This window comes from Gordionus sp. m RMFG-2023, chromosome 5, assembly GCF_954871325.1.
Source record: "Gordionus sp. m RMFG-2023 chromosome 5, tfGorSpeb1-WG-v2, whole genome shotgun sequence".
NCBI classification, from domain to species: domain Eukaryota; kingdom Metazoa; phylum Nematomorpha; class Gordioida; order Chordodea; family Parachordodidae; genus Gordionus; species Gordionus sp. m RMFG-2023.
In genome coordinates, this window is record NC_088779.1 from 25,900,650 (window position 1) to 25,920,855 (window position 20,206).

The 20,206-nt window shown below is 26.3% G+C and overlaps 2 protein-coding genes across 4 annotated transcripts; one reads left to right on the forward strand and one right to left on the reverse strand.

Moving 5' to 3' along the window:
• The first annotated feature begins 7,128 nt into the window (after positions 1–7,128).
• Positions 7,129–12,004, forward strand: LOC135929948 (uncharacterized). Of its 3 annotated transcripts, XM_065466705.1 has the most exons (5): positions 7,479–7,595; positions 8,170–8,433; positions 9,320–9,413; positions 11,150–11,245; positions 11,884–12,004. In XM_065466705.1, exons 1-5 carry the CDS (start codon positions 7,551–7,553, stop codon positions 11,919–11,921), a joined length of 537 nt encoding a protein of 178 aa, XP_065322777.1. In that variant the 5' UTR covers positions 7,479–7,550; the 3' UTR covers positions 11,922–12,004. The 3 variants fall into 3 exon arrangements, with proteins under 3 accessions (XP_065322778.1, XP_065322777.1, XP_065322776.1); XM_065466706.1 differs by lacking the exons at positions 7,479–7,595; positions 11,884–12,004 and adding an exon at positions 7,129–7,180 and having other exon boundaries at positions 11,150–11,380; XM_065466704.1 differs by lacking the exon at positions 11,884–12,004 and having other exon boundaries at positions 11,150–11,380.
• An 843-nt stretch (positions 12,005–12,847) lies between these two features.
• On the reverse strand, positions 12,848–19,972 carry LOC135930567 (E3 ubiquitin-protein ligase synoviolin B-like). Its single transcript, XM_065467393.1, has 11 exons — positions 19,792–19,972; positions 19,656–19,748; positions 19,187–19,339; positions 17,241–17,289; positions 17,019–17,122; positions 16,513–16,639; positions 15,475–15,792; positions 14,233–14,760; positions 13,728–14,001; positions 13,423–13,508; positions 12,848–13,133 (listed from the first exon to the last, which is right to left on the reverse strand). The coding sequence occupies exons 1-11, from the start codon at positions 19,939–19,941 to the stop codon at positions 13,054–13,056; spliced, it is 1,962 nt and encodes a 653-aa protein (XP_065323465.1). The 5' UTR covers positions 19,942–19,972; the 3' UTR covers positions 12,848–13,053.
• Positions 19,973–20,206: the final 234 nt, after the last annotated feature.

A 20,206-nucleotide genomic window follows, 5' to 3' on the forward strand; every position in this document is an offset into this window, starting at 1 on the left:
AAGATATAATAATTAATAAATAATATTTTTGTGTCGTAAATTAGTCAAAAGATATATAGAGGAATAAAAATATCTAATTAACAAATTAGAAATATCCTGCTAGAGATAAAGAAATTAATCTTTAAAAAAATATTGAAATATATTTTTGCATTTTGGTGGGTATAAATTTTTAATTTTAAGGTTATTTTTGGATGATAAAAATTTTTGAATTCAACTATTATTTTATATATATTTCCAACTTCCTATTATTTTATATATTTAATTATTATTCGTTATATTTCATTTTAAAGCTTCTTATTAATCCCATATTGTAAAATTTTTTTGTATAATACTTATATGTGTTGTTAGAACGGAAAGGCACTAATGTAAATTCTAACAAAAATTAAAATTTTTTTTTAATGTTTTGGATTTATGTCATCATATCACATTTAATTAATAATCATTCGGCATATATTAGAAAATGATCATCACCCTCCCCGCTTAGAAACCGACAACTTTGGATTGGAACTCTGATAAAGATCATTTTAAAAAAATAATAACGGGTCCGGAAAATTATATGGTGTCTTTATATGGTATATATATACTCTAACAAATTGATTCTATTTTTGTGATATATAAAATAAATTTTTTCTTAAAATATTTAAATGGTTTTTCTTTCTTTTATTCGTTCATTCATACATTTATTTATTTATTCTCTATTTTTTTTTATTATTAATGAATGTTGTTTAATTGATTGTCGTTTAATGAAGCGACATAATAAGATGCTATTCTGATATTGAAGATAAATTATTTTGAATAAATTTTAAGGGGACTGGACAGGGAATTCATCAAGTTTATTTGTATATTGTTTTAAAGTTGGTTAATAATAGAATCCCAATTTACGGCTACGAGCATAATTTTACATGACTATCTTGTTTTTCGGTAAAACTTTATTTGAAAAATGGAAGAAATATCAAAAAAGAATACCAATATTGATACCAATTCTTCAAACAAAAGCTTACCATTTTATTTACGAGATTTTTGAAGGGACATGTCCTTCTATAAAACGCTTTGACTTACACTGGAGCACCTCTCAAAGCTCATCATTGAGTACATGTTAGAACTTTTTCAGTCCTGCTTGGAATTTTGTTAACACGCGGTTAAACTACTGAATCGATAACTATATTATTTTTATTTTATAATTTTTATTAATATTTAATATATTATCGTGTTTAAATTACTATCTTTTATAATGTATATAAATAAATTATTATTTTTTTATAATTATTTAACCTTTTTATAACGTATATTAATAAATTATGATTATATAATTGATTCGTAAATCACAAATAATTTCTATATAAAAATATTTCTGAATTATGATATTTGCAATTTATAAATTTTATAAGTCGGAGCTATATGATTTATTTTTAGAATAAAGTGAATTTTAGAGGGAAAAAAAATTAGAAATTTTTAAGTAGCGTGCTTGCTTTGTCTCTAATCTTTACAATGTTTCTATCAAGATTTCTCGTATTATAGTAAATGTTTCTTTTTGATATATCACTAGGAAAAATTAATGAAAAAGACATTTAGATTTCAACAATATTCTCCCCTATAATTATTTATCATCATTTAGTATATTTATAAATTGGCCGAAGCAGAATAATAAATAAATATCAGATATCGTTAACATAATTTTTCCCAATTTTTTCCAAATACTCTTAGTGTTTTTGATAAAGAATTCCTATAAATTTATTATAATATTAGGGTGGAAAATTAAGCCAAATAAGTGGCGATTGCAATGAAAAAATTCTATAGAGCAAGCCATTATGATAGCTATTTATCAAGCAATCGCATTGCTCTTCATGGTTCCCATATAGCAATGCAAGTAAGGTCGTCTCACATTTTATCTAATTTAATTTAATTGTTTTATTTTAATATAAATTTTAACTATGCGCTCTATTTTTATAATCGTTATCTCTATATGACTTTTGTTGTTTTAAACTCGTTTTCATAAATAAAATTTACTTAAAATAATCTTTTTTTATAATTTATATCAGAGACATTCAGGGGTACCAAAAGGGCCAGGCCGCTCTGCAGGTTTCAGATTTATATTAACCCGTGTCTAAAAATGTTGTCAGAAAAATTGTGTCTTAAAATAATATATTAAAGATGAATTGGGATTCCTTTAAAAAAATTTTTTTGGGATAATCAATTAGCCGCTATTATTAGCCATTTGCTTGTTAATAATGTATAAATTAGTCCGTGTAAATGTGTATTAAAAAGCGTATGATTAAAACAAAATAAATCGATTCGATTATAAAAATATTTATTATAATGGAAATATATTATGTTATTGTGTGTTATTGCTAAATGTGTCATATTAATATTGCATTATATGAATGGTTAAATTTCTTTTTGCGCCCTTAAATCTTCTGCATGTTTCTGTCAATACCATGTCCTTCTTTAAATTTAAGCTCTGAGTGAATCTTACGCAATCACATCTTTTCATTTTTTTTATTTGGGCCTCCTCTTCTAAGTTTCCTTTCGAATGTCTCATATTTATCTTACCTTTCTAAGTGACGGAACGATTGTTACCTACTATCCTTCATCTTAGTCTGAATTGAGTCAACGTCTTCCAAATGGCTTCATCCTTCACATTCTTCTTTTTATTAGATTTATCCAACCCTTCGGGCAATATCATTTCCGTTTCACTCATGCCTCTGCCCATTATTTAGCTCAGAATTGAACTCCATGCTATAAAGCTGGCCCATTCACTGATGAGTATATCTTCTTATGATCCAGTCTTATACATTTGTCTTGATTGTATTGTTTTAAAATCATATAAAATGATTGTGATTGTAACTTAAAATGGCTAGTCATTCTCGTTGATCTAAAGTATTCATATATCTTTATAACCTATTTTTAAAGTGGGTGATGTGTATGGTTTAACAAGCCTTACTAGCTCTAAATTTACTCGTTATCAACAAAATAATATCTAGGCAAAATAAATACTTAAAAAACTTTTTTCAAATTATAAAAAAAAGTTTAAACTTGGCTATAAAATTTAATTTGTATATAAATGGTTATGTAATCTTTTAATAAAAATCGAAGTTTTGTCATTAAAAAATTTTTCGAATTTGATTAAAATTTTTTATTTCATTAATAAAAATTTAATATTTCAAAATAAAATATTGTATATTGTATATAATAGATACATTAATAAAAGCTATAATAAAACCAAATTTAAACATTCTACTTTTTTTAAAAAAATTTTGAAATAAAATTAAATGGTTTGGCACTCCGCGGTTACCTAGCCCCGGTCTCACCGATAGCTAACATCTTAGCGTCTTTTGGAAAAAGACAGAATATATTCCTCCTGTTCCTTGAGGGCTAGACATTTTAATATTTAAGTCGTATCACCTTTATATATTTGCTTACATTCCTTATTCACTGAAGCAATGAGTTACTTAGATCAGAGCACTGGCTTACTTTACAAATTATTTATAGTTTAACCTTTAGATATTATATATTTTTGGGCATGTCTGCTTATACTGAATTCATCTAATCTCTAATATACTAGAAGTAGTTATAGTAGTTTTTATTTTAATTTATCTAATCAAGGGGATTCTAGCCAGCTATTACTCTGCGTAGAGCAGAAGCCAAAAATATTGGGGCAACTAAATTTTTTTTGTTAAAATGTTCCAATTTGAGGCCCATATTTGTAAAAATTGCCACCAAGGCCTGTGGGGTGTCTCTATGCCTCTGGCCGATATTATATTCAATTCTTTGTCTATCAAATATTGTGATAAATAATTTCTGAGTACCAAACTCAAAAAAAGGAGTAATCAAGAAATCGAAAAGCATTTCTTTGCTTAAAATGAATGTCATGCCATGCCATCGATTAATAAATTACCATAATATAATTCTCTTTATTTTATTTTTCTCATTTCTATGGATAAATATTTAATCTATTTTTAGGTCAATTAATTTTTGCTACCTGATGAGCATCTTTGGGGTTGGTTTTAATAGATGTTTTATAAATATATTTACAATTAACTACAATAGCTTATAATAATTGCTTAAGCAAGTAGTATGTAGAATTAATAATATAAAAAAGTATAATTATAAAAAAATAATAATAACTTTATGGTTATTTATTAAAGAAACGCATTACTCGTTACCAAGGCTGTAGTCAGGAATTTCTTGCTAGGGGGAGGGGGGAACTTCTTACTGGGGGGGGGCAATATTTCTTTGAAATAAAACACTAATTAGTTAGGCACTGATAGAAATTTTTTGTTATTTTTATCAAAAATTTGCAAATATAAATACGAATACAAAATAATACTAAAGTATGAATATATACAAAATAATACTATATATACTACGATTTTTATTTTTAAATTTTAACATAAATGAATTAAATGCTAAATTTTGTGTTATTTTTTTCATAGGCTATTTAGTGCTCAGAACTTCATTTTAGTGCAGAGAACGAGGTCTGACAAGAAGACATTGATACAACAATAATGATGGCTGTTGAGTACCATTACAATTCTTTAAATGTAAGATGATAATTTTATTTTATACATAATATTTACGATATCTTTAAAATCATGTGTTTCTATAACTTCTGCAGTAAATAATCTTTTGCTGTTTCATTTCATGATGTAATGTCCGCATTTAATTTAAATATTCTAATGAGGCCCTTTTATCTGATATAAAATAATCAGTGTCAGAGGGGGCTGGATGGGGGCAATGTATTAAAACATTATAGAGGATTATGATTATCTTGTATAAATCTAACTAAAAAACGATCTACAATAATTTCATAATAATTTCTTTTAATTCCAAATTTTAACAATCAAATTGCAATTTTGTATAGCTTATAAAATCCTAAAGATTTGTAGCCCTATAACATATCCTTGATTGAGTGATGAGATACATAATATCAAATCAAAAGAATTATCACTTTTTTAAAAATTTATTTAATATGTTATTAATTGTAGAATCAAAATAATTTCACAAAAGGCGAATAAAAAAAACAGCGTTCCATTGTAATGTGAATTCTTCAGATATAATTATGGAAATTTTACTTAATTTAAATTATCGCATATTTTAAAAAATTTTGGAATAATTAAGACATACAAAAAAATTAATTTTTTGTGGCTTTTAAGTATACTTATGTTTCGTACTTAAAACAAGGGTGTCCTCTTTCAATTACTTTTTAGCCTATACTAAAAAGCAGTTAAGTATCCAAATGACGCCGACCTAGGACACAGCCAGCACATTTTGAATGTGCTGCCCATTTTAGGGCACATCGTACATTTCATTTATTCTTCCCTTTCCGTCTATTCATAAAATTTTATTCCAAATAAAACACAAATTATTTATCAATGTTCCTTTTTTGGACAAAAGTATCTTTTTGATGTTAATATTTTAAAATTATCTCTTTACAGCCTAAATCAGACTTATCATTTTAACCGTTGTTATCCATATCAACTTTACACCAAGGTTATATATATTGTGTAAATCGTTATTGCGTGACTTCTAACTAAGTTACAAACTTCAGATAAATTTTATTTTGTAGCTAGGGCTTTAAGGAACATGTATATAAAATTTTATATTCCTAAAAACAAAAAAAAATCTAGAGAGTATTTTTATAATTTTTGTGTAAAAAAAGATTTTTTGGCAAAATATATAAAACCGGAAAAAATTTTCAAAGGATGAACTTAAGAAATTAGATATAAAAATACATCTTCAAACCAAATTTAAAGTTTTTATGCTCAAGGGTCAAGAAGTTACTCGCGTTAACATTGTTTTCCCGTCAGTCGTACCCCAGTCTCCCTTATAGATGGTTGAATAAGTAACTTTTGCGTTTTTTAAAACATAAAGTTTATAATAGTAATATAATTCCTATTTTACAAAATAATTACTTCTCTTCTCAAAAACAAAGGATAAAGATGAACCCTAATCAATGTAAACATTAGTATTGTTAAATAAGCCCGTTTTGGGTCGATTTTTAAAAACGGCTCGATTAAAATTTCAGCCGAAATAATATTACGTAGGTCTCAAGATTTTAAAAAATAGAGATTCAATCCTTTCTGCAATCTACATGGCTTACACAATATTATTTTGTTAAAATTTTAATCTGGCCTGGCCCTTTTTAAATATAGAACCAAATCTGGCTTTGTAACTACAGTAGTCTTACATATTTATTAAAAAATTCACGTTTTCATATTTAAAAGGTACCTTTTCAAAAGAAAATATTTAAATATTTATTGTAAGATAACTTTAATATAATAATGGCTTCAATAAATATATAATTCTTTAAACCTTTACATCATAATAATTGATATGTAATATAAATATAGCTGGTAAAAGATTACGAATTAGAAAAAATCATAATAACAAAAAGACAATATTGAAATAATATAATGTAAAATACAAAATAAATAAAAGCGAAACCAGCACATTTATTCTAAACCCTCCCCCTTATCATCAGGAGAGAGATTGAATCGATAAAACAAACATAGTTAGCCAGCCTTAAGAATGATATGATTATTTTAACAGGTCAAATTTTTTATTATCACGAAATAGCCAAAATATCTGCATAATGTTTTTTTTAAAAAAAGCAGCATCTTTTGTAAAAAGAATTATTTTTTAGAATTTTAAATATTTATTCTATTTCTTAATATTTTAAAAAATTTTCAAGTCCACCTCCTTCTTTAATAATGTCTAATCTGTAACCTATTTCATCTAATTGTGGCAAAACTTTTCATTAATATTAAACTAAACTGTCTTAAGAGTTATCATCTAACATCATGATGAATATAAAAATTTGGTTGAACTTCACGAATGATAAAGTGGAAAATTATCTCAAAAAAAAACATGAGGCAATAATATTTATGATCAATTATTCGGAATTATTTCTAATCGAAATGATGGGCAATTTATAACTATATATATAGTAATATATATATTATATTAATAATAAATATTTTTTTTATAAAAATAAAATATTCAAAAAATTATAAACATCCTCATTTTTTCGATCGATAAAGTGTGGTATTTTGGTTATCTATTTATTATTTATAAATCTTGTTAGTTGTATTTTTTTTCGTGCTGCAAAATAATAAAAAAAACATTTTAAACAAATTAAATTATATCCTACAAATGGGGAAAAATTAAATATTTATTTAAAGTATATTAAAACCACTTTATTATCATATAATTTGCTTTCTTGTTTTACATTTTTGTAAATATCAAATTCCTATTGTATGATGTCGTTATTTTTTAGGTTTAATCACTTGACAAATTTTAATTTTTTTTTTTGTAAATTTAAGTATTGAATTATTGTATTTTATGTAGCAAAATAATTAAAATAATAATAAAATAATTTGGCAATAAAAATATTATTTTATTTTACACAAGTCAAATATCATTTTACAATTGATAGCTACCATGTGATTTTTTTTTCTTCTGCTATTCTTTCCAAAATGAAATAATCGGACTAAAATTATTTGCTGTTTAATTTTAAAAATTAGGAAGTTGAAGTTTTTTTTAAAATCTTTATGACATACTTATTATACCTTGATATAATGACCAGTAACAAAAAGGTAAATTAATTTAAATATATAATATTTAAATTTATTTTATTTATTAAATTATCAATACAAATGTTTACATTATTTAATAGTTTATATTTTTAAAAAATCAATAAATTTTTAATGGAGAGTATTTTTGAGTAATATGATCAGAGATGCAATTGCAAAAATCTTGGAACCCCCTTAAAAGACTAAGAGAAGACAAAAATTCTCATGGAACCCTTACCCATAATTTGAGACCACTTGACAGTTAGGGTGGACCTGTGAACCGGACTAATTCAAACCCCGCTCTATAGTCCCAAATTTTCTTAAACGGGATTAAAATGTTTAAAGTTAAATGGAATCTAGATGTTTTAGTCAGCCAAATAGGTCTGAACAGATTTTGATAGATAAAGTAATTAGATCCTATTTAATTTTATGATCTTGTTCTGAGAACCAGGGTCTAACATATGCTCAAAATTTTGTTGATTAAACATTGCTGAGAACAGCCGACCTCGTGGAGCTGCAGAATAATTATGAAGTTATATAAATAAAACTCTTAGAAATTGTATTAAATTACATTCATTTATGATTATACATAATATAGTACAATTTCGTTAGCTCCGAAAATCGGAATTTGCTCATCGATCACATTTACAGGGATGGCATGACTATAAGAGAGGCGGCTACAAAACTGAATATTAATTACTCCGCGGCTAGGAGGATAAAATCGATATTCACCAAGACAGGTGCCACCGTTCCTAACAAACGCGGAAAACCTCCTATGAGGAAAATTACGGACCCCATCATCGCCCTGATAGTGGAAGAAACCGGAAAATGTGATAAATTAACGCTCAACGATATTGCGAAAGTTTAATCATAAAATATTTTAAAAATATATATGATGAACCTTTGGAGAGATATAATGTTTTTAGATGCAACCAGAATGATGATTTAATTATTTAAAAGGGTACTCACACCATCATTGAAAGTCATTTAGATACTACATCCAATGACATGGACTAACGCTGGCTTCAATCCTACATTTATTAAAAGTGTACATATATTTAAGTCATTTCAGTGTCTATTCTGCAGTAGTAGACGCTGTTTAAAGGCATTACGCCTAAATGTCTGTGCTTTAATTTCTAAATGTCTTTCAATGGTTAATATATGTTTACTTTTTAATTTAATGAGTAGGCAGTCTAGATTGGTGACAATATCATAAGTTGCTATACAAATGTTTCATAAATAACTGAAAAAAAAAATATTGTTTATTTTGGGTATTATTCCACTTTTCGAAATGTTTATAGAATTCAAAAAAAAATCATTAAATTGAATAACAACATATTTTATCAGAGACCACCCAGACCAAAGCCCCTACGGTAAAATTTTATTAAATATTAAACCCGGGTCTAAAAAAAAATTATAGCGACGATTTATCAGTTGGAAAATCATATAATGGAACTTTTACGATTTATTTTTCAATCAATCTCCAAGACATTGCTAAAGAGTTAATAAAATAAAAATTCTCGGCCGGGTTTTAGGATGATCTTTTTTTTAAAAAAAAATATCTGGTCTAGAATTAGCAGGGTCTCTCTATTTTATATTTTCGCTAATATTGTATGATAAACTTATTTACATATTATTTTTATTGCATTATGAATTATGGATAAGAAAATTATTTTAAATATATATACTATATATATATATATATATATATATATACTATATTTTTAATAATAATAAAAAAATTTAAGAAAGTAAAAGAGGCTTTCGACGTTAAAATAAGTAAATCGACGGTACGTAACGAGTTGGTGAAATTGAAGATTACACTCAATAGATCTCATCGAAGTATAATCATACTTTTTTAAAAAAAAATATGTACAGGACTTCTCTTTCAAAAAAAGAAAAAGTCCCGATCAAATAAGAAAAAAATGTCAATCAAAAAAAAATCACTATTTATAATCAAATCAAAATTTACCTTTTTAATGACGATTCTTCATAATTCTTCCCCCCCCCTCATTGACTCTGATGTACCATATTAGGCATCATTAAAAGTACCTATTAAACCATTAAACTCCACCTATTAAATTGTATTAAATTTTCTTTTATTTATAACATTATTCTTTAAATTATTTCATTCGTAATCTCTTGTCACTCCAGTTATAAAATCATTTATTTTACACTGATAGTTTCTAATACATTTTTAGTGGCGTAGCCAAAGCAACCCCCCCCCCCCACCCCCCTTAGTAAAAAATATAAAAGATTTTCATGAATTGTGAAATTTTAAGTTTATTTCTTACATTTTTATAAACCTTAAACATTGATGGATAATACAAGATTATTTTATTAACCATAATTTTTTTTTATTTGGGTTTATCTCTACATAACTATGGCAGCATTTATTGAATGTATGAAATGTTCAGTTCAGATATCCAAAGAGACAGAATTTGCTGAATAGAATAATTTCTGTGACTAACTGTTACAGCATTTTGGATTTATAAGAAGCTTTTTTGAAAGCCCTATATATTACTAGATTCAATATGACAGCCTATTTTATTTATGCACTGGAATGTAATGATAAATTATTTAACTGCACCACGATTTTCTACAATATTTTTCAAAAAATTAATATTGATTTGGCCGAAGCTTTGAGAATCGCGAATATTATTATGTTACAATTTAGAAAACTGAGAAACAATATCTACCATTATAACAAATTTATATAGTTAAGGTGAAATTATATGATTTTGATATTCGTAAACCTAGACTTGCACTTAGTCAAAAAATGGTTTCAATATGAACATGGCCAATTAAAGATTACAATAAAATAATCGTTATTCCACTTTTAGATACATTTTTGATTCAAATTAATGAGTGGTTCATCAAAAGTCTTTATTCAATTTCTTCTCAGGATACATTAAATCTTGATATTAAAAACAAAAAATATTTAGTTAAAATTTCATTCAGAGGTTGTAAATATATGTGAGGGCCTATTAATTTCAAAATTTATATCTTGGTGGGAAAGATTAATTTTAGTTATATTTTGGAGTTTTTTCCAAATATATTAAAATTACTTGTGATTGAATTGATTAGTTTTACTTAATATACATCGAGATTTAATCTCCATTCAGAAAAAATTATAGAAAAATTGACGAACAATAACAAAGATTAAATTATTTTCGGAACGATATTTTGATCAACGTTTTAATTAATCATGTTTAATTCAATACTTTACTGATTTAATTAGGTCTTTTGTATTTTTCAATTTTATTATTTGTGTTCGAAATTATCATTATTAAATATGATTGGTTATAAATAAATTTTATATTCATTAGTTCTTATAAATCTTTAATGTTCCAAAAAAAATTTTTTTAATGTAAAATACTTCAGTAAATTCCTGTCTACACGCCCAATTAAATGAAATTATTAACTCACGAAAAATATTATATAAAATAATGCTTCGTGAATTTTTAAAATTTGTTAGATTTGTACTTCATAATTTAAGAGAATAATTTTTTTTTGTCATATAATTTTTAAAAAAAAGTACAACAAAAGTTTATTTTTTAAAAAAATAAATGCTTTAGAATTTTATAGGTTTGATCACAAAAACTCGTCACCCAAGAACGTTCCACCGCTCGAAAGAGCAGACGCAACTTCCGCGAAAAATAAAGAAGAAAGAAGTAATTATTATGCCAATATGCGAAGGGCTTTTCAAATCACGTGATTAAGTCCTTTTTCAAATTGTTACAGAAAAAAAAATATGTAGATTTTAATGTTAAAAAAATTAATTGTGATAATGAACTCGGTATTTTTTAAAGAATCAAAGAAATATAAGAAAACTTACAAATACACTTATCTCTAGTATTGTTAAAAGTTACTTTTGTAGGGTTGTTACACGACTCGATTTGAGCCAATTTTTAAAAAGGCTGACTCAATATTTTGGCCAGAAAAATATTGTCAAGCCTCGAGATTTCGTTATAAGCAAAATCTTAAGCCTTACATAAAAATTTTTCCTAATAAAATATTAGACGTTTTTAAAAATCGGCCCAAAATAAGCCGTTTAACAACACTAGTTACTTATTTAAAAAAAGGTAGCTACAGTTACATTTTTAAATTTTACAATTCTATTAAAGGCATTTAAAAAGAAAATATATTATTTATTTAAAATTTATTGCATTGAAAAAAATATACTGGAGAATAGAATATATTCATTGCCGAGATTAAAATATCACAATCATATAAATTTTTATTTACATTTAATAATAAACTATTTTCAAAATTCACGACTAAAAATGGCCCTCTTTTCCACAAAAATCAGTTTCCATAGATGAACAAACGTTTTACTGGAGAACTTGATGTAATAACAACATTATATTTAATAAAAAATAATTTTAAATTTGGGGAAATCATTATTGGATTGTATAAAATTTATTGTACGTTCGTTGTAAACAATTTTTTTTTAGTTTTTAAAAAAATCTAGGCCATAAAATAAGACTTTTTAAACGAAGTTGGCGAATTTCTATATATACGACAAAAAATTCAAACAGAAATTTTTAGACATAATTATACTTCCTTTTAGGGAACTCAATTATAAAATTGTATTTTTTATTATATAGTTTTTTAATTTTTATGGTATTTTAATTTGATCTTATATTGAAATAAAAAGTTATAAATTTTAAAAAAATATAAATAAATAATTTAATATTAGATTTATTGGATGATATAAATTTTGACGCAAACATCTTAAGTGGGGATAACCCGAAAAAAGATATTATATCTTCTATTTAGATATATTCAACATCTATATCACTATTCCTCCATTAACGAATATGAAGATCTAAAAATTTAGGCATACTGAAATGCCTTTTAAAAATTTGCTGCGTGATCTGTTATTGCGCGAACATTTTTATTTTGTATGTGATACTCCTTAAAAATAGCAGTTAAGGTTTTGTTGAGTACATCACATGTATGCCTCCCCTGAAGTTTTTGACAGGCTAAAATGACTGGACGTCTCTCCGAATTAGTCAGATACCTATAAATATTTTAAAAATTAACTGGAACCTCGGCAAAATTTTAAATTAATTTGTTTTTCTGGTGCACTTATAAATATTTTCCCAATTTTTATATCATGGATACAGCCGAATTGAAAAATCAGACAGGGATCTAAAACAAGGTAAAGAATTTTAACAATTTTCAGATAGTTAATTTTATTAACATCTATATAAACCAAATAAATATCCGATTTTTAATTAAATTCAAAAAAAAAATCATTAAATTATAGTTTGCAATATGGCCAATCATTGAAGAAAAAAAAATATACATAAAAAAACTTTTACTAAATTACATATACCACATATTTTATCAAAACATAGGATTTATTTTAAATATCCAAAAAATAAATATTTTATATTATTCCTGTATAAAAATAATTGATATTTTTATTTGATAAAATAAATATTAAAAAAAATGAATCAAATTCGCGTTTAATTTAAGAAGTAGTTTTCTCCAATTTTTCTAAACGTCTTTTTCTGATTTCTGGATCAGTATTTCCTATAGAAGTAGTGGTATCTTGAAAAAAATAAAATAGTTGTAATTAATTTATCATTCATACTATATATAAATCTTTTCTTCCGCGTGGTAAGTGGATAAAATAAACGTGAAGCAAGTGACTAATTATTTTAATTAAGAAAATGGTGGCCCCTATGTTAATCTAATCTTATACCCATCTCTTAAAAAAAAATATTAGTCAAATCAAGCATTTGACCCTTCGTAATACCTGTTCATCCCCCAAAAAATGATATTATTAGTCAATCGAAAGAAAAATAATTTATTAAATTAAAGATTAAGAAAGGCACACCTTTGGTTATTGCCGTCGAAATTTCGTCCTTTTTGTTAACATCGGTAATAACGGAAGGTTTTGAGGATCTGTTGGATGTTGCGTCACTTAAAATAATATTATATATTTATTAATAACTGAATTTACTTTAATAAAAATATTTAAATTATCGCAAAATTCTTAATAATCATAATTAATATTGTGTAAAAGGGGTTTTAAGATTAACATTTTTGTTACAATATTTTTGCAAACTTTGATACTTTCATAGTTCGACTTTATTTACTACTTCATAGCTAATCGTTAATAAGATAATTAAATGTTTATACTTTGAAATGTTTCTGCCAAAGATTTGATCATTATTATTAGTACTATCAGGACTTCTTAAATTAGTCACGACAGTCGTGTATTGATGCATTTGAATAACGGCGGAGTCTAAAAGTATCTGTATATTCCTTAAACACTGAATTCTGTTCTCCAGATTCCTTTTCTCGTTCCCTTCCATCGTTCGTAATTCTTCCTCGGACAAGGAAGCCAGATTAGGGGGTGTAGGGAAAGAAGGGATAAATCCGGGATTAGAAAATGAGCTGGGGTTAGGAGCATCTGAAAAAGAATGATTATAAATATAAGTTAAGTCGTTTAAGGATGAGTGAATGAATCCGAAAGGCCCATAAAATTTTTATCAACTCGGCAGAGGTACTGCTAAAAAAAGGTTATTGAAAAATTTTAGGTCGTTGGGGGGGGGGGGGGTGGGGAGGCTTCATGTACCAAGTTTATGGACTTTAGTCTAAATGTTTCAATTAAATTTATTCAAATCCTTTAATAAAAAATAACCTGTGGGATTTGTCGTTTGAGACGATGACGTACCAGGGACTGATTCTGCTGCAGGCGATGAGTCATTAGTTGGAATATTAAATTCCATCCTGGGAGGGAAGGGCCAAAAAAATGGTGGAGGAGGTAGAAAAGGTGGGGTAGGCATAAATTGATAGCCATAAGAATTTGGGTTAATTGTGTTTGCATTAACGTTCGGAGTAAAGTTTAGAAAATTCGGGGCAGGATTAAAATTAGGAGGTAAAGGATATAATTGTGGGTTGTATCCTGGATTAAAGTATGGGTAGGCGTTACGTAGCATAGTTTCTGGGTTAGCACCGTTAGCATTTTGAGGAGAAAAGGAAGATCCAGCGGGGATTACAGGGGCTGGCGGGGCCTTTAAAACGTCGAGTCGGCATGTGGGACAAGTCTGTTGACGCCTAAACCATCCGGCAAGGCAGGATGAATGGAAAATGTGGGAACACGGAAGCTTTTTGCAAGCTGTGTAGGCTTGGGGTTTCATTTCCTCACGGCATATTATGCACAGGAGTGCTGAATATAGAAAATAAAAGAGTTGATATAAATTACGAAATAAAACTTTGATCCAATTTCTAAGAGTTTTTTTTTGATTTGCAAGCGATGAATATATAAAACATAAATTTTTTAAAATGAATACCATGGTATTTTTACCAGTAAATATCATGGGCGGGTGAGTTAAAAAAAATATAAAACAATGGAGGGGCAGGCCTCTTGTTTAAAAAACCGCCCATTTGAGTCCTCTAGTTTATAGTCTATTTTAAAAAATTTACATTTTCCCATATATAATAATTTCTTGAATAAATACAATTTTGTTGATAAATTTAGGTCAAATTAAAAATTCCCTAAAAGGTTATTGTCTGAAATGGGTAATCCTTCTACACGTGCAAGAATATATTTCCGATAAGATCCTCCAAATTTTTATGTTTAAAAAACAAGTTAATAGATTATTTAAGGTTAATGAATGATTAACGTTGATATTTTTATATAATAAGTTATTAAATATATAAAACAATTTACCGCGATTGATTGTGTCTAACTTTACTAAAAATCTTAAATTCATAAACAAAATTATATTTATAAAGATCAAATATATTACCATTTACTATTATAAATGGATTCAAATATATTCGTAATTATTTTCGAATTTTAACCAATAAAAAAAATCCTCTGAGACTTACATCTTACAAAAGAAAAAATTAAATAAAGTGGGTTTTATGTTAATTTAACCAGAAAACGTGGTAGAGGTCCCAGGTACATCTCCAGCGTTTTTTGCATCAACGCCTTCTTGCGACGTCTGAGAACTTTCGAGGTTTTGAGCTCCCGCTAAGCCTTGGGAAGCGGAACCTGGGAAATCAGTAGTGGGATCCGGATGAGGATAGCGCGTGTTCATGTAGTTTATGGCCCTCCTAGACATGATTAGATCCTTGGCGGTACCTTTCAGCTTTTTGAATGCCATGTACATGGGCCGCACAGCGAATAAAGGAAACGTGTGGAGCCTCATCATGACAAGGAGGAAAGCTAGGTAGAGCACCACTCTGAGAAAGCCTGCGCATGCGCCGTTAAGGGAATGCATTAATAAAAAATTTAATTTATCGTTGAACAAAGTTGTTGGATTCTATATTAAGCATATATACTGATTTTAACTATAAAAAGGAATTTAGACTAAGGTTTAAAAATATGGCTCATATTCTAAAAATGTTATATTTACGAATTAATTATGACATTAAATATACTAATTTTGGGTTCATATTGAGTTTAAATTTCAAGGTCAAATGTTGTCAGGTAGTATTATAAAAAGGAGGTTTATAAAAAAATGCTTTATTTTGAATATCAAAAAATAATGAAATATTTGTTTTTCGTTTATTTATTTTTGGTTGTATTTAAGAAATTGGTTTAAAAAAGAAAATTAAACATTCAATGATATCATTTTCCAATCGATTAATTGATATAATACACTATTTTTTTTAAATGACACTGATTTTGAAGGAATGGTCAGATTTTGGTCAGGGCTTGTGGGTATCTATTTATTATATATGGTGATTTCCAGGATAAATCAAAAAAAAATCTTTTCTGACCCGTGACCCTAAGATTAAAATTTTGCACATATTGATTGAAGATTTTTTTAAATTAAAAATGCTGTAATTTGGGAGATCAGAACGAGTAGAATTTTTCAATGACAAATTTTTATAAGATTAAAAATTATACGAAGGTACATTAATGTTGGACGGGTCAAAAAAAGTCCCAAAAACATGATTATCACTTTACCCATGATGAGTTCCAGGAATAGGAGATAAGTAGCTTTGTTTTCCCAAGGCGTGACGCTTCTCAAATCGACCAGGTGTAACGTGAATTTGATGTGAATATTCAGTATCAACAAAAAAAGTACGGCATACTATAAATAAACATATTAAAAAAATATATTTATCTTTTATATTTATAAAAAAAAAATTTATAGTTAATATTTTATTTGCTATGCTACGTACACGAGTTTGCGATCTACCCAACCTATATGGAAGAAATAAAATATATGGGAGGTAAGGGAAAAAAATAAAGAAATTAACCACTAATAGTTCTGCTAAATCCATATTTTTCCGGTTAGTTGTTATTATGTTATCATTACATTATCTCAAAGAAAAACTAACTTAAAATCCTTTTTTAAACTTTTTTTTAATGATATCTTATAAGGAAAGTAAATAATATTCATGAAAAATTTGAATCTTAATCAGAAGTTTTAATTTTTAATATAAGTAAAGAAATTGACATGATTATACCTCGAACCCAAAGACTAACTGAACACTTGCTCCTTTCATGATGGTCTCGTAATAGGCCATGTTAACGAAAAAGGTATCTATGGCGGTTAGCGTGATTATCAGGGCTATATCATTTATGTTAAAAAGGCTTTTATGAGTTTAATTCATAGCATAATAACATTTATCAAATCGACATAATGTATAAAAATCCTTTTGTGTGTGTATGTGTGTAATGTAACAAACCTATCATTCTGATCTTGAATAGTATAGTAATGATTGGACTTCGTTCCATCTATAAAATTAAATTAATATTATCAGATTAGATTAATTCAATAAATTATTTATAAAAATTGAGACATAACTAAAGACAAGACAATATAGAGTTATTTTAGGGCATATGTTAAATATATAGCATGCCATGCCAATAGAGTGCTGTAAAATATGAATTCCAAAAATATATTATAAACGTTTTCTCACATCAAAATTTTATCGTCTATTAGTAGTTATATGAATTTCAAATAATTCTCATATTTTAGTAAAAAAGTGTTTCAGAAGGAACGAATTTATAGTAACGATGTTCAGGCGGTGAGTTATTCACAAAATCAAGCCAAAAATAGGTAAAATTTATAAATATGGAGCGTTATGATGATAACGCTATGATAAAATTTGAAAAACATATGTTGCGATAAAAAATAAATAAATTAAAATTATGACATTTCTGACATATCATGTGAAATAATTATCTCTATCTTAGCATTATCTATTACATTATCGCAGTGAAGAATCAGCTGTGATTTCGATAGCGTTAAATAACGCAAAACTTGGACATAGCGCGCTTACTATAGATTCCGCATAACTATATTTAAAACTACTTTGTATAATTCATAACTACAATATATTTATAAGTTTTAATTATATTTCTTCTCTTTATAATTACTACCAATGCTCAATTTATCAAACAATTCGATAAGGCCTTAGTCTTAGTTATGTTCCAATTTTTTAAATAACCATCTTATTAAAATATACTATTTAATTCCTTCATTTTCATTCCTCCAAGGCAAATTTTGGGATGGGACAACACAAAATTATTAAGCAAATAAATATTTTTTTTTAACTTAAATCTTTTTACGAAGATATTAATATGCGCATGCATATATATTTTTTTCAATTTTAAGAATGTTTAATGAAACTCGTTTTAAAAAGATAAAATTATGGATATTTTTTTTCAAATGGTGGGAGGTGAGTTAAACGGCAAATCGAGGCTTGGGTAATATCATTTTGACCAAAATCTTAGTTTAGAAATCTGCGAAGTCGAGCTATTTAACAACACTAGGTATTCGAAATATCGATAATCGAGATTGAAGATCCTTTAAAAAAAAAATCCAAAATATGGGATCCTCCAGAAATAAAAAAAATTTTTTTAAAATTAATTTTCATTGTATTCTAAATATCTAATTATAATAAAATCACCTTCAGAGCGATTCAACATATTATAAATGCCACGTTTAAAAAAAATGAATGATAAACTATTGGTTATGTAAAATGATGGGGAACTTTTTTTTTCTATTGAAATGATCGGAATTCGATTTTATCAATGATTTAAACCCGGAAATAGTTTCCCCAAATATGGACGACGAATGTAGACAAACAGAAGATGAGCCTCAGCCAGGCCTCCCTCAATCCATATAAAAACGTAAAAGTATTAAAATCGATTGATTTGACTAGCTTTACTCATCGAGATCTAATCCCCAACACAGAACAAATTATTAAAAAATTGGTGCAATCACAAAAAAGATTAAATTTTCTACAATGAATGATATTTTGATTAACATTAAATCAATATAAAATGTTTAATTTAATATTTTTATGTGATTTACATACTGGTTTATATAGCTATTATTTTTAAACCATATTATATTCGGTCTTAATAATTTGAATTTTCCAATTGTATAAATTGAAATAAATAAATATGCCAACTAAAAATAGTGAAAATAATAGATGAAATATTGAATATTTTATTGTATCAAATTACTATTTTCAAATCTTTTAAATTCATTTCAAGTTTTTCAGAAGCATACATATGATTTTATAAAAAAAAAGGGATGACAATTCTTATATGTATAATGAAAATCAACTCCTGCATTGCACATTTGCTTTCAATTAATTTGATAAATGTCCATAAAACTTACATAATCTACCCTTTCTTCCCCAATCCAATGAAAACATTTTACAACAAGTAAAAAACCAAAGAGTGCAATAAATCGTGGTGTAAATTCATCTCTAAACAAGGTAAAGGCTAAGCAAGTCTCTGTAATGGCAAACCATCCTTTTTCCATTATATGCTAATTTGAAAAAATAAGGGTATAAGTAAATAAAAAGATATATATTTTTTATATAAAAAATGTTTTTTGAATATTTATTATTTCATGGTAAAATAAAAATCAGAGTAATAATTATTAGTATATTTTTTCAAAATATTTTACTGCTTTTATAGGTTCTGATATTTTTATATTTAATTAATTATCAATAATAAAACTTAAATCTAAATTCATATATCAAATAATGATATGGTATACATTATTTACATTTATACTGAAAACTATGTGTTAAATATATATATTTATCTTAAAAAAATAAAATATTTAAAAAAATAATTACTTCAACTTCAGCTGGTCTTAGTTGGCCAAAGTATAAAGTTTTAGTGAATTTGACCAGAGCTAGTGCAAAGACAAATATTTGCAAATATATTATCTAAATATTAATATATATTCATTATAATTGAAATCTTATTTACAGCTAAGCTTGGATTAGATTTGGTAAGGTATACTATAGCTGGGTAAAATTGTTTTTTTTGGTAAAAGGCATTTCCAATGACTAAAGATGTTACAAAAAAACTTCCTATAAAGAATAACAGAGTTTTCATTTGAATTATTTTAATTGACATTAAAATTATTTAATAGCATATACTAAAAAGAAATGTGTTGAAAATTGATTGGAAAGTAACAGATGCAAAGATAAAAATTTAGGTGTTAGGTAATAATTTCTTAAGTATTAATATAAATGTTGCAATATCAGAAACATTAAATTATTTAATATTACAAAATATTATTTATTTAAATTAAGGAATAACTTTACCATTTATCGTAATAATTTAATATATTAAAATTCCATATTCATATAAAAAGTTTTACTTCATTAACTTAACATCT